This window comes from Arvicanthis niloticus, chromosome 28 (genome assembly GCF_011762505.2).
Source record: "Arvicanthis niloticus isolate mArvNil1 chromosome 28, mArvNil1.pat.X, whole genome shotgun sequence".
Lineage (NCBI taxonomy): Eukaryota > Metazoa > Chordata > Mammalia > Rodentia > Muridae > Arvicanthis > Arvicanthis niloticus.
Genome location: NC_133436.1, coordinates 4,540,074 through 4,554,540, shown reverse-complemented (window position 1 = coordinate 4,554,540; position 14,467 = coordinate 4,540,074). Strand labels below are relative to the sequence as shown.

The 14,467-nt window shown below is 47.7% G+C and overlaps 1 protein-coding gene across 9 annotated transcripts in view; it reads right to left on the bottom strand.

Annotated features, from left to right (window-relative positions):
- LOC143440026 (uncharacterized) overlaps nucleotides 1–14,467 on the bottom strand; it is a 63,394-nt gene that overhangs the window by 11,598 nt on the left and 37,329 nt on the right. For 6 of the 9 annotated variants that reach the window (XM_076926621.1, XM_076926616.1, XM_076926622.1 and 3 more), the window contains one exon: nucleotides 13,443–13,559. The exons of 1 other annotated variant lie outside the window; for it this stretch is intronic. In XM_076926621.1, coding sequence (XP_076782736.1) covers nucleotides 13,443–13,559 — 117 coding nt within the window. The remainder of the gene's footprint in view (nucleotides 1–13,442; nucleotides 13,560–14,467) is intronic. 2 more of the 9 variants (XM_076926618.1, XM_076926620.1) reach the window with 1 other exon arrangement.

Here is a 14,467-nt window from a genome sequence, read left to right as displayed (position 1 = left end):
GTTAAAACAAACAAACAAACAAACAAACAGGACCTCAGTAAAAAACTAGAACCTTGCCCATTTAGCCAGTTTTTTTTTTTTTTCCTCACACACTGGGGAGTGTCAGCAAGGATAAAGGGAAGCCCCGGCTTTTGGCTTGCAGGTCAATCCCTTTATACTCCCATATTTAATTCTCAGAACACTCCATCCCTTGACCTTCTTCACCATAGGAAGAGACAGAGAATGAGGGGCTCAGGGTCTCCCGATGCAGCATAACCAGTCAGGTACAGGTTCTTGAGCTTAGCAGTTTCCAGAAGTAAGTATTTCGTTGTGTGCTCTCTCCCTCCTCCCACTCTCTCCCTCCTTCCCCTCACTCTTTTTCTCTCCCTTTCTCTTCCTCCTCCCTCTTTCCCTCCTCTCCTCTTTCTTCCTCACTCCCCCATCCCTCCTCTCCCTCTCTCCTCCTCCTCCTCATCCTTCTCCTCCTCTTCTTCCTCCTTTTCCTCCTCCTCTTCTTCCTCCTCTTCCTCCTCCTCCTCCTCCTCCTCCTTCTTCTTCTTCTTTCTCTCTCTCTTTCTCTCTCTCTCTCCTGAGACATTTCACGGTAAACTTTCAAAAAGGTGACAAAAATCTAAATTCCTGGAATTCTTTTATAAACAGAAAAATACTGCAAAGAGTGGAAGGAAAAGCTGTCAACCAGAGAGTAAAACTCAGCTATGGAATTATGAAGAGAAACTGCATGGTCACACAGCTCATTCCACTTGGTTACCAGCCCTCCTCCTGAGTTCAAAGAGGCCAAATACAGAAAAAATACACGGGAAACATACAGGAAGAAAGCAAGGCCAGTGGCATCTTCAAAGTTTAAACGTTCTCTGCACACTCCCGTACATTCTCGATGTATGGATGTCCCTAGGAACCTCTAATCAAGCATTCCCACTTGCTCAGCCCAGAGGCTTCTGTGATGTGAACAACCATTCAGAGCTGTATTAAACACTGAGGACACAGACCATGGGGACGGAAATGCATCCTTCCTTGTAAAGTTAGCTGGCGGGTTGCTCTCAGCATAATACCTGGGACACCCGGTGAAGAGGAAAAGGAAGTGGTCAAAGTCATGCTTTTTTGCAAACTTCAAAGGTCGCCCCTCCCCCCTCTTTACATTTTACTGTCTGGGGAGCTAACTTGTCTGCAGCTGTCTTCAGAGACTATGTCCCTGTGTCAAACCTGCCTCCTCCTGGGCCCATAAACTACAGCAGGGAGGTGGGTACAGGTGTGGAAGGGGAGGAAAGAAGTGACCTAGTGAAGTCCCTAACTCCTCCAGGAGTTGCTGAAAGGGGGAGTGGACAAGCCTAGAGAGGTACCATAAACACACTACAAACTGCAAACCTATGTGCTGGGTTCAACCCCGTGCTACACCTGGAATGAGATAAAGAGCTCGTCCCACCACACTCCACCCCAGCACAGCAGGCCCTGTGTGTGCCTCCCTGTAGAAACCCCTTGCATGCAAACCTCTGAGTCAAAGGCCACTAGAGGCAGGAGGAGCCCCCAGAGATCTCAGATGCTTCTCAGTTCAGGCTCTGAGATGTGATGCTGCGAGCCAGCAAGCACAGGTGCTACAGAGACTTACATTTCTCTCCAAGAGAAATGAGCTGAAGGTAATATCATGGTGCACACCCCAAATCCTAGCACTTGGGAGGCTAAAAGAAAGAATGTGAGTCCCAAGCCAGCCTGGGCTACATAGTAAGCCATCATCTCTAGACACACGCACATGCACACACACACAGAGACATAGAGAAAAAGAGAGACACAGAGAGACAGATAGAGAGACAGAGAGACAGATATACAGAGACAGAGAGAGACACAAAGAGATTTTAAAAATCAAATATGTATATTTGCCAAGATAACAGGCTTATGTGCTACTCACACAAAACACTTTGCTTTTTTTTCTTTTTCGAGAAGGGGTTTCTCTGTATATCCCTTGCTGTCCTAGAACTCACTCTGTAGACCAGGCTGGCCTCGAACTCAGAAATTTGCCTGCCTCTGCCTCCCAAGTGCTGGGATTAAAGGCATGCGCCGCCACCACCCGGTGCTTTTTTTTCCAATAGAGAGAAACTGGTAACTATGGACTAACCATGAGCCTGATGACAGGAAACGTAGATGAATTCTTTTTTGTTTTGTTTTGTTTTGTTTTGTTTTGTTTGTTTTGTTTTTCGAGACAGGGTTTCTCTGTATAGCTCTGTCTGTCCTGGAACTCACTCTGTAGACCAGGCTGGCCTCGAACTCAGAAATCCGCCCGCCTCTGCCTCCCAAGTGCTGGGATTAAAGGTGTGCGCCACCACTGCCTGTAGATGAATTCTTGACTGTAATTTGTACCAATGTCTTGAGGCAGAAGATTGGAAAAGAGAAAACTAATTTACTTACAGCAATATTAACGGGTCCACATGAAGGGTTACTGGGCAGATTAAAAACTAAACACGTTTACATCTTGTATATATTTTTATTTATTATTATTGTTATCATTATTATTATCATCATTATTATTATTTAGGTTTTTTTCAAGACAGAATTTCTCTGTGTGTAGCCCTGGCTGTCTTGGAACTTGCTCTGTAGACCAGGCTGGCCTTGAATATGCACAGAGATCCACCTGCCTCTGCCTCTCAAATGCCACATACTACCAACACCCAGCAATTTTTTTTTTTTATTCTTTTGAGAATTTCACATTAATACAGTGTGTTCACCTCACTCTACCTTTTCTCTCCAGCTCCATTGCCCGATCACCTCTTATTCTCTCTCTCTCTCTCTCTCTCTCTCTCTCTCTCTCTCTCTCTCTCTCTCTTACACACATACACACACACACACACACACACACACACACACACACACACTTGGTAGGTTTGCTCTGCTTGTGACAAACACACTTCTGTTATGTGGGTTCTGAGGAGCTGAGTTTTGTCCCATGCTTCTCCCCACAGCAAGTGCTTTATTCTGTGAGCAATTGCCAGGTCCTTCACTGGCTCTGTCGTTTCCTCAGACACGTGACATTTTTCTTATATGTTTGGTTGTGAGCCTAGCCTTTGATGGCTGAGCCATCTCTCCAGCCCGTGACATTTTTCTTAATGAAAAAAGTCAGTCTGTTGAGCACTTCACCAAGGCCCCGATTCTTCTTAACACCGACAGACCACAGGGTCAGAACAAACATATTTTGGATCATTGGAATCCCATCAAACACTCCCACATCCCCAAACCCTCCAACAACCTCTAGCCTCCCCAGCCGCGCTCTGTAGACCAGGCTGGCCTCAAACCAGAGATCCTCCTGCCTCTGCCTCCTGAATGCTGGGACTAAAGATGTGCACTACCACACCCAGAAGATCATCTGAACTGGTAGGTTCATGATTTCTAACTGCAGGGAATCACCAGGCCAGTTTCCCTTGGGGACAAGGCACGTTTCAGCTAAAACTGAGGACACACCCATTTGACACTGAACCGGTGGACCACAGCTTATTCATTGCATCTACATGGCTTAAGCAAAACTACATCCTTATCTGCCAGGAGCAGAGTGTAAAGCCACCCGCTTCGTCTGAGACATCTGCACTCCAGCTTTCTAGCCCTTGGAGACAATCAGCCATTGGAACTTCGTGTGTTTTACATGAGCTTGGAGCTCAGTGGACGTGAGTGGAGAGTCCCACATTTTTAAGGGAAAAGTTGTCAGTCTCTATTTACTCAGAAGCAGAGACACTAAAAAGAAAAGAAACTCAAACAAGGAACTTATATTTGAGGTTCTTCCTGGTTTTATTGACCATTTCATCACTAAATACAAACATAACAAAAACCGTTCCCTGAGATCAGATGGAGCATGATGGCCCTGTCTGAGAGCAGAATACCAGAAGTCCCTAGAAGCCATAATCCCATTTGGCTTCTGTCTTTTCAGGTCATTAGTGCCATTTGTACGATGAAGGACCATGGCACATCTCAGAGCCCTGGGATCCAACAGGGACCAGCGTGGAGTTGCACAGTATCACAGACCTACAGGGGCTGAGTCTGGGCATTTTGTCTGCCACAATTAGGTGACTGCCTATAAAAGCCGACTGCAGCTGGGAGGGATTGAGAACCAACAGCTGGTTCCAACTCTGGTTAAGTGCCAGCAGGTCTTAAAGGGACCACTGCCCGCCACATCTTCACAATGCCGGTTCCTGTCCTATCCCAGCACAGAACTTACTGAACAAATCTTACCAGCCCCAGAGGGTTCTGTTGGGTTTCCAGGTCTGGAAAGAAGACATGCTTCCAAACAGACTGTTCGTTAATGATATTGCTGGATGGACTTGAGGGCATAGGAGGCTGCAAGCTGACTTTCGTTTCTATGAATTTGGGGTGGGGAGGGTGAGGGGGGAGAAAATATTCAGAAGCACGACTAGAACTCTCGTTTTCTCTAAATGGTCCTGAGGCTTGACCCCAGGGCTCCACACATTCTAGGTGAGTGTTCCGTTGCATCCATGAGGCCCTAAGCCTTCTCACTTAAATACCCTGAGGGAGGGCTGGTGAGATGGCTCAGTGGTTAAAGAGCACTGACTGCTCTTCTGGAGGTCATGAGTTCAAATCCCAGCAACCACATGGTGGCTCACAACCATCTGTAATGAGATCTGATGCCCTCTTATGGGGTGTCTGACAACAGCAACAGTGTACTTACATATAATAAATAAATAGTTTAAAAAAAAAAATACCCTGAGGGAACTGGTGTTAGCTCATCTGACCAGCTGGGCTGTTGGGCTTGCATCCTTGAAGCACAATCTCTGAGCCCAACTGAGCCAGGGTGGGAAGCTGAAATGCCAAGCCATGGCTTTGCTTTTTTTTTTTTTTTTTTTTTTTTTTTTTTTTTTTGACTCAGTAAGGCCCTCAGAGACCCTCCAACCAGCGACCAGCTCTCTCCACTCTGTTTACATAGGAAGGAAGGGTCAAGTGATCAATGTCATAGGTAGCCCTCCTTTAAAGATGTGACCTTAGTACAGAAGCGGCTATGGCATTATCTGAAAACTGGATTTACTCTAGCTCGTCCTGTTCGATGTTTCTCTTGCTTTTGCTTTCATTTTTCGTTCCCCATCCCAGCCACAGGCAGTTGTAAATAAGGCACAGAACTATTAAAGGAAGTACTCTGTGTGCACGTTCTACGACTCAATGTGTTTATTAAACAGAGTAGCCCTGTGGACGTTCAGACCCTCAAAGGACCAGATAGCTCCCGGGTTAGACATAAGAAAACTGAAACCTGGAGGAATCGGGGTTTGCCCAAGGTCGGCGAGACATAGCCGGAAGAACAAGGGTGTAGGGATAAAGCAGCTGGGTTTTCCTTCCTTCCTTCCTTCCTTCCTTCCTTCCTTCCTTCCTTCCTTCTTTCCTTGAATTCCTCTGTTTCACAGATGCTATGAGGTTAACAGCTTATGAGCTGTGCTTGGCAGAGTCCGTTTTAAGTCACTGCTATAGCAAAGGAAGAACCATCTCTAAATGAAGAACAGAAGTGTTAGGGAACAGGAAGCCACTCTGAGCTATTGCCTGCTCACCAACGCAACTGAGAGGGACACTATACACTTGACAGAGACATAAGCCAGCCACATGCCCTTAGTCCCTTCCGAGCTCACCTGTCACTGACTGTGAATAGATGAAAGAAGCCAGCATGTCAGAGCCACAGAAAGCTAAAGCCAATGGCCATGGCCTCGGGAACACGCTTCTCAATAACCATCCCTGCGATAAATATGCTGGTAGACCAGCATCTGCCCTGGAGAGATTTTTAATCTAAATCAGATGATAGGGGCTGAGGATGAAATTCTGTGTGGGTAAAAAGGAGGAGCCTGCATAAGCAACAAGAGATAGAAAAGAACCCGGAAACAAACAAACAAACAACATCATACCAGCCTGGATACTGAGTGATGGGGACCTGGGGTCCGGAGCATGGATGTCCCACATAAGGGAGTCCAGGCCAGGTGGTAGTGGCACAGGCCTTTAATCTCACCCCTCTAGAGACTGAGGCAGGCGAATCTCTGAGTTCAAGGCCAGCCTAGTCTACAGAGTGAGTTTGAGGGCAGCCAGGGCTATGGGGCTACAAAGAAACCCTGTCTTCAAACAAACAAAACAAATGAATAAACAAATAAAGAAGTACAAGCAGGAGCCTCAGCCAGGCAGTGTTTGGACCCTGCTCTGAGCTACTTTGGGATGATGCAGTAAAAGACCCACCAGAAACTAAGGGGAACACACCAACACAAGGACTGTAAGAACCTTGAGGGGAGACAGACTGTCCTTCCACTGTAGCCACTGAGAAGGCTTTGCACAAGTGCTAAGGTATGAACATGGCCAGAGGACATCTGCAGGGCTGGAGGAGGCAATGGCAGGCAGGGGGCAGAGGGTAGGGGACAGCTGCTTCACTTGGGGTGGCAGGTGACAGAAAGCCCTGCCTGCACACCAAGCTTGTCTGTGTCCTTATGCACACATGCAGACATGGTATTTATGTGAAATTTATCTTATGCACACATGAAGACACATGTGAAATTTAATGTAAACAGAGAGGCATTGTCAAGGAACACTTCTTATAATCTCTCTGGTCTTTGTGGCATATCAAATGCTGAATGCCAGACCCCTTTCTGCACACTGGAAATACAGTGGCAAAAGAAAAACTGAGGAAAACAGAATAAACTATAAATTATGTTCAGACGTGCTAAGAGCTAAAAAGGCCACTAAAGCCACAGATGGACATCCATTCCCCAGCATGGGAGGAGGAAGCCAAGGTGCAAGCCTAAATCAAGCAAAGACTTGACTGATCACTGACCAGAAGGAGGGTGGGGACACGTGGGATTCCCAGGCAATGAACCTGCATGTGCCAAGGAGTGTGTTGGGATGTGTGAGGAAGAGCAAGGGGCCAAGGGGCTGGCCAGAGACCACAAGAGGAAGACAGTTAATAGGAACAGAGCACAAGGCATGAGGACTAGGAGGTGAGACGCTTGAAGGCACAGCCAGCAGCAAGCCATGCAGTGCTGGCACACAAATGGCTAAGGGACCTGACTTTCTACTGTGACACACTAGGCATGCTTAGACACTCTCAGTTCGTCCCCCACAAGGACATCAGCTCATCCATTCCTAATAAAAGACATATGCTGAGCAAGTGTGATGGACTGAGTCCTCTGCAGGCCTTCTCTCAGAACCTCTGCAGGGCACACACACACACACATTCCACACATCCATATATCACACATACACACACCACACATACACAATCACACACGCATCACACATTCTCACACATATATAACACACTCGCACATATACAACGCACACTCACATACATACTACACACACACTCACACATACACAATACACATATACCACACATACTCATGCACATATGCACGCACACACACACTCATTAATACCACACTCACATATGCACATACACATACTATACATTATGTAGATTCACAGACACACACACAAAACCACGTCACACTCTACCTCCCCTCCACTGTCTCACAAGCTGGTCTTGGGCCATACTGACTGTGCTCTTCCAAGTGACCTGGAACCCCAGCTCTTCTCAAATAGAGAGTGGCTCAGGCTGTCTCTGAGAGGCAGGAAACAGAGGTTCTCCTGTCAGTACGTCTGCCCCAGGAGTCAGGGAGGAAGACTGAACACAGAGGCCTCTGCTGGCAAAACCTTTAAGCTGGGAGTAAAACGATGTTGCAGTATTTACAAGCTAAGGCAAAAGTCCAAAGAGGCCTTGGGCCTGGAGAACAGATGGTAGTAAAGGGGTAGAGATGGGAAGGGGAGGCAGGGGTGGGGAGGGGAGGCAGGGGTGCGGAGGGGAGGCAGGGGTGGGGAGGGAAGGCAGGGCTGGGGAGGGGAGGCAGGGCTGGGGAGGGGAGGCAGGGCTGGGGAGGGGAGGCAGGGATGGGGAAGGGAGGCAGGGGTGGGGAGGGGAGGCAGGGATGAGGTGAGAGGAGGCAGGGCTGGGGAAGGGAGGCAGGGCTGGGGAGGGGAGGCAGGGCTGGGGAGGGGAGGCAGGGCTGGGGAGGGGAGGCAGGGCTGGGGAGGGGAGGCAGGGCTGGGGAGGGGCGGCAGGGGTGGGGTGGGGAGGCAGGGGTGGGGAGGAGAGGCAGGGATGAGGTGAGGGGAGGCAGGGGTGGGGTAAGATTATAAGCATACAGTATCATATCTATTTTAAATGAGAAATTTTAAAGATAAATTATTTTAAATGTTCATTTATTTATTCGGGAGGGGGTGCACCACGTGCATGACATTCTGCCTCTGCCTCCCAGAGTACTGGGCTACAGATGTGTGCCACTGAAACTTGCTTGCTCCTTACGTGAGTTACAGAGACTGTTCTCTGATCACCAGGGTTGCAGGACCAGCATTTTTGACCACTGAGCAGTTTCACTGGCTGTAAAGGAGAGATTTTTAATGACTGAAGGCATGGTATGTATACAGTGTGTATATACAGTGAGTGTATATATTGTGTATATACAGTGAGTGTCTAGGGAGGACGATGGGCAGGCAGGTAGGTAAGCAGATGTGTGGAAGAGTAGATAGATGACAGGCTTCAGGGTGCTAGAAGGAGAGACTTGAATTTGACATTTCCAAAATGTTAACTAGGGATTAGAGAAGCTTCTCCCCAAATGATTTTCGAATGGCTGTCATCATTCTTCTGCTAGTATCACGTCTATGTGCTTAGTGGGATCCTGGGCACTGAAGACAAGGCTTCTGTTACCACTGTTATGTACATATGCTTAGTGATGTTTTCAGCACTGGAGATTATAAAATCTAAATATCTACTCACTATGATAAACACTGAATATGTTGTGTTCTGAGGGATCAAATATTCCATACAGAAATAATTCTTTATGCAAAACAAATAAGCGATCATTTCATTAGAATGTAAATTTGTCTTTAATAAACAGTGACCTGTGCTAACAAAAATTGTTGACATAAATGTCATTATGATTTACTGTTCACAAATGATTTGTGTTAAGTGCTTTAGGAATTATATACCCAGGATACTATAAAAGGACTTGAGCAATAATGGGTCAAAAGTGGAAAAAGTTTTCTTGGTTTTGCATTTTTCTGTGTGTCTGTCTGTATATGTGTTTGCATGTGTGAGTGTGTGTGTGTGTGTGCATGTAGGTGTCTGTGTGTAAGAGTGTGTATGTCTGTGGTCTATGTGTGTCTGTTTGTGGGCGTCTATGTATGCCTGGTGTGTGGGTCTTTGTGTGTGTTTGTGTTGTGTGTGTCCAGTGTGTGTCTCTGTGTGTATCTGGTGTGTGTGTCTATGAGTATGTGTCTGCTGTGTGTGTGTCTATGTATGTGTGTATATCTGGTGTGTGTGTGTGTATGTGTATGTGTCTATCTGCATGTCTGTCTATGTCTGGCATGTATATGTGTGTCTAGTGCTCGTGTGTGTGTCCATTGTGTGTCTGGTGTGTGTGTTTATGTGTGTGTGTGTGTATCTGGTGTGTCTGTGTTGTGTGTGCATTTGTGTGTGTGTGTCTGTCTTGTGTGTATGTGTCTAGTGATTGTGTGTATATGTGTGTCTAGTGCTTATGTGTGTGTCTAATACGTGTGTGTGTGTAGTACATTTGTGTGTGTGTATAGATCATGAGACTAAAAAGGGTCCAACAGAAGAGAGGAAAGAGATCTTAAGGAAGGGTATGGGTAACAGAATTCAGGAGTCAGGAAGCACAGAAGAGAGGACTGTATGGGGAGAGGACAGGACAGTCAGAGTGAGACAGGAGGGGAGTGAGTGGGATGGCTGACAGCCAAGTGTAATTAATGGCATATTGTGTGGAGATGCCACAAGAAACCTGTTGCTCTGTGTGCTGACTTAAAGTCATCTCCCCGACCCACACCAGACAGGGTTTCTCTGTGTAGATCAGGCTGGCCTTGAACTCCCAGATCTGCCTTCCTCTGCCTCCCAAGTGCAGGGTGAAAGGCATGCCCAACAGCCTCCTGGCTTAAAATCTTTAAAATAGCATTTTAGTGTTGAACAAAAAACAAGGATGGACAAGGGAAATAACATAATTAGAAAAGTTGATCTTTTTTTTTTCTTTACAGCTTCAAAACCATCAAATTTGTTAAGTACCGTGTTCTAAGCACACAATATAGTTAAAAAGGAGATTGTTCCTATGAACCCCATCGATGTGCACAATGAATCTCCAACAAAACACAAACTATTAAATAAAGGGGAAAAAGGCCTAACTGAAAGAAAGTCAGAAAGTGGAGTAAACTCTGGCTTTAAGATAAGCAAGTTTAGTGCTGAAGAGATGGCTCAGTGGTTAAGACCACTGACTGCTCTTCCAGAGGTCCTGAGTTCAATTCCCAGCAACCACATGGTGGCTCACAACCATCTGTAATGGGATCTGATGCCCTCTTCTGGTGTGTCTGAAGACAGCTACACTGTACTCATATAAATAAAAATAAATAAGAGAAGCAAGTTTAGCTGGTGGTGGTGGTGCACACCTTTAAACCCAGCAATTGGGACAAAGAGCCAGGTGGGTGGATCTCTGTGTGTTTGAGGCCAGCCTGGTCTACAGAGTTAATTCCAGACAGCCAGTTAATTCCAGACAGCCAGGGCTACATAGAGAAACCCTGTCTCGTGACGAAGGAGGCCCTGTCATCCCAAAGCCACTCCTCCAGAGCCCCTCACAGACTTCTCTGCAAGCAAGCTCTCCTCCATGTCAGGAAGACAGTGCAGTTAGTGCTAACCGAACAGGCAGGATGGGAGCTAAGTTGGTGTACAACAGCACACGCCAAGGATCCTAGCACCGGGAAAGGGAAACTACTAAGATCCCTGGGGCTCACTGCTGACCAGCCTAGCCCAACCAGAGATTCTGCCTCAAAAAGTAAGATGAGAATGAGTGCTTAAGACTTCCTCACAGGCTTGGACACACACATACACACAGAACAAAACCAAACAGAAGGAAGCCGCCAGCAGGTCTCTCTGTGACAAGTGACTTTTCTGTTTCAGTCTCCTCCCTATCCCTTGCCCTATTTTCCTGGCCCCAGATTCTCCTCTTACCTTCTGTGCAGAGTGCCACACTGGGTTGTCGGTCTGAGCTACACACCCATTCAGGAAAAGACAAGGGTAGAGCATAACCAGCCATGCACATTGTGCTCGGACCTCACTGGCTTCCCGGGGGTGGGGGCAATGGAGCTAAGACATGTCTGAGGCCTGGGGGATGGGCCTTCCGTTTGGTTTGGAAGCCACACTGATGCACTTTTAGTGACCAGTTTGCTCATTGTCGCCCTGCTCAGGCCATGTGCCTGCAGGCTGAGTGATGATGGGCTGTCAGATCCACCTGTTGGAGGGAATGCCTGGTGCAACTGCTAAAGGTGGGACTCATCGGGAGGTAACTGGGCCACCAGGCTCTGCCCTCGGGAATGGGTCAGTAGTCTCATGGATGTGGGTTGCTGACAGAAAAATGAGTTTGTGCACACAGGTGCCCTATTCTCTTCCTTCCTTCCTCTCATAATCTCTCTCTCTCTCTCTCTCTCTCTCTCTCTCTCTCTCTCTCTCTCTCTCCCTCTCCCTCTCCCTCTCCCTCTCCCTCTCTCTTTCTTTCTGTCCCTCTCCCCGCTCCTCATCTCTCCTTACTCCAAAGAGCAATGGATGACTCAAGAAGGTTCGCTCCAGATGCAAGTCCCTTGTCCTTGAACCTCTCAGCCTTCAGAAGTGTGAGAAATGGGTCTCAGATATTCCATGGCTGCAACACAACATGGACGGACAGCAGTGATCACACACACACACACTACATACACACACACACACCACATACACCACACACACACACTACACATACACACACACACACCACACATACACCACTCTCTCTCTCTCTCTCTCTCTCTCTCTCTCTCTCTCTCTCTCACACACACACACACACACACACACACACACACGTCTAATAAGTCTCCCTCTGCTTTCCATACTAGGCTACTAGGGTCTTTCACTACCTTGTGGTCACTGTCACTTACACATTCCAGCACAGCAAAGCAACCTGGGGGAATGCAAGCTCAAGTGCACTTGGGGAGATGGTGATTAATGTATATGCTCAGTGACAGAGATTTATGTATATGCGTTGGTTACCATGGGTGAGGTCCCGCCATTGAAAACCAAAGCCAGCAGCTTTGCTGAGTCTTTTGCAAAGACTGCTGAGATGGGCCACACCCACAGTCCCACCTATTTAGGTGGCTAAGGCAATAGGGCCAGTCTAGGAGACTGTCTAGTGAGACCTTTGTCTCAACATAACAACAACTGAATAATTCCCAAGTATGTCCCATTGTCCCTATGTTCCAGGACAGGAGGGTGGGGTACGGGGGCGGGGGGGGGGAGGATCTGCCAGTGAACAAGTATATCAGGTGGTATATTTTGCCCTTCACCACTCAAGGGCCAGGGAAGTGTGACAGGAAAATCTGGGAGGTGCCACGCAGGGCTGGTGTGCAAAACACAGAACTCAGGCAATCTGTCCTAACAGATCCAGAGCAAAGCTCCCGATTCAATGTGGATGTCTAACGCCTGAGCTGAGCTGGTGCCCAGCTAGGGTCTCAAGCTAGGGTCTTACACCAGAAGCCCCTGGAGGGTTGGCCCAAGCCAACAGTTTCAGATTCAGGAAGTGAGGGCAGCCTGAGGATTTACATTCTAACAGAACCCAGGGTCACTAATCCATATCACTGAGCCACACATGTAGTTTGTCCTATAGGACCGGTGGACTTTAGGGCTACTGCTCCATCTGTGTACAATACAGTGGCCCTCTGTGCCACTTTCCTGTGAGAGGGTCACCTGCTCTATGACAGGCATGTAGAGAACACCCCTAGGAGGTGACCTGCATTTGATCATCAGCTAAGCTGACCCCGGGGGCAGTTTGCTGCAAAAATGCCAGCTATCTCCTTTAGCATAGCAAACTGACCCCTCCACTGGCAGCGGCTAATAGCAAGGTCGATGGGCACACGTTGTTTGAAAGCAGAGCAACACCGAGGACATGACGGTGGTCATCAGTGAACAACGGGAAGTGCCATGTTCCCACAGTGGAGTGGACAGTCCCCACAGTGGATAGACACAGCAGACAGACAGACAGACAGACAGACAGACAGACAGACAGACAGACGGCTGCTCTCGGTCTTTCTGAACCAGCGCCACTGCCATCTTGCCTGTATCTCTGCGATGAGGGGAGAGAAGGCTTTTCCCATAGGACAAAGCCTACTGGGAGTTGCCTCTGGCCCACACAGTCAGGCTTAAGCATACCAACATTATGGGTACCACGGAAACCCTAATTCAGAAGCCCTGTGGTGTGGTGGTTACACCTCACACAGCATCGACTTCAGGACGCACCAACTGAAATCTCATCTTAATCTAAGCTGCATGGAGCATCATGGGGGTAAACAATTCCGTCAACCCGAATATGTGCGCATGCGTGCGCGCACACGCACGCGCTGTGAAAACATACCGCTGTAGCCCCTGGGTGCTTGAGTGGCTCCAAGCCAGGTTGATGCCGGCCCTGGTTTTTTCTCTCCTTCTCCGGGCCATCCTCCACAGCTTCCTGTGCCCTCCCTCGATGGTCCTGCTTGTTGACAAGATGCCGGCCATTACCTTAGATTCATTTTGGATTTAATTTCAGAGGCACTTCTTCTCCTTTTCATGTTTAAAAGAGTCTTGTCTCATTTCGGCTTTATTTTTTTCTCACCTTGCTGTGAACCATCCCCTCCTCCTGGCGAGGCCTCCTGAGTCACCATGTGGACCCCAGATGTGTGTGCCTTGCTTCTTCAGACCAAACAGGAGCTTGGCCTCCCGTGGGCCAGGCCAGATTAAAGGAGGGGAGGGGCACTTTCTCACAGTTTGGTGTGAGCTGCATCAGCTTCTGTATGGAAACTAATTTCAAATTCACCTGACTTTCCTCAGCAGGGAGGCGAAGAGTAACACAGCAGAAAGCAATTTGAGGAAGGCCTCTCAGGCTTAAAAGACACTCTGAATTACTCATAAATTTTGACACTGGAGGCAGGAAAGATGGCTCAGTGGCTGAGAGCTTGCTGTTGTTACAAGGGACCAGAGTCCAGTTCCCAGCACTAACTCTGGGGGATCTGACATCCTCTCCTGGCCTCTTCCTCAAGCCCCCTCATGCTTATGCACATAGAAACACACACACATAGGCAATACCATGCATCCTTAAAAATAAACAAATACGGGAGAGATGCTGGAGAGATGGCTCAGTGGTTAAGAGCACTGGCTGCTTTTCCAGAGGTCCTGAGTTCAACTCCCAGCAACCACATGGTGGCTCATAACCATATGTAATGGGATCTGATGCCCTCTTCTGGTGTGTCTGAAGAGAGCAGCAGTGTACTCACCTACATAAAATAAGTCTTTCTAAAAATAAACAAATAAAATAAATAAATGCATTGTTGGAATCATTAACTCACAATCATTGTCCATGAGAAGTTTCCTACATACACTGTCCTACCAATCTGGTAACCCCCA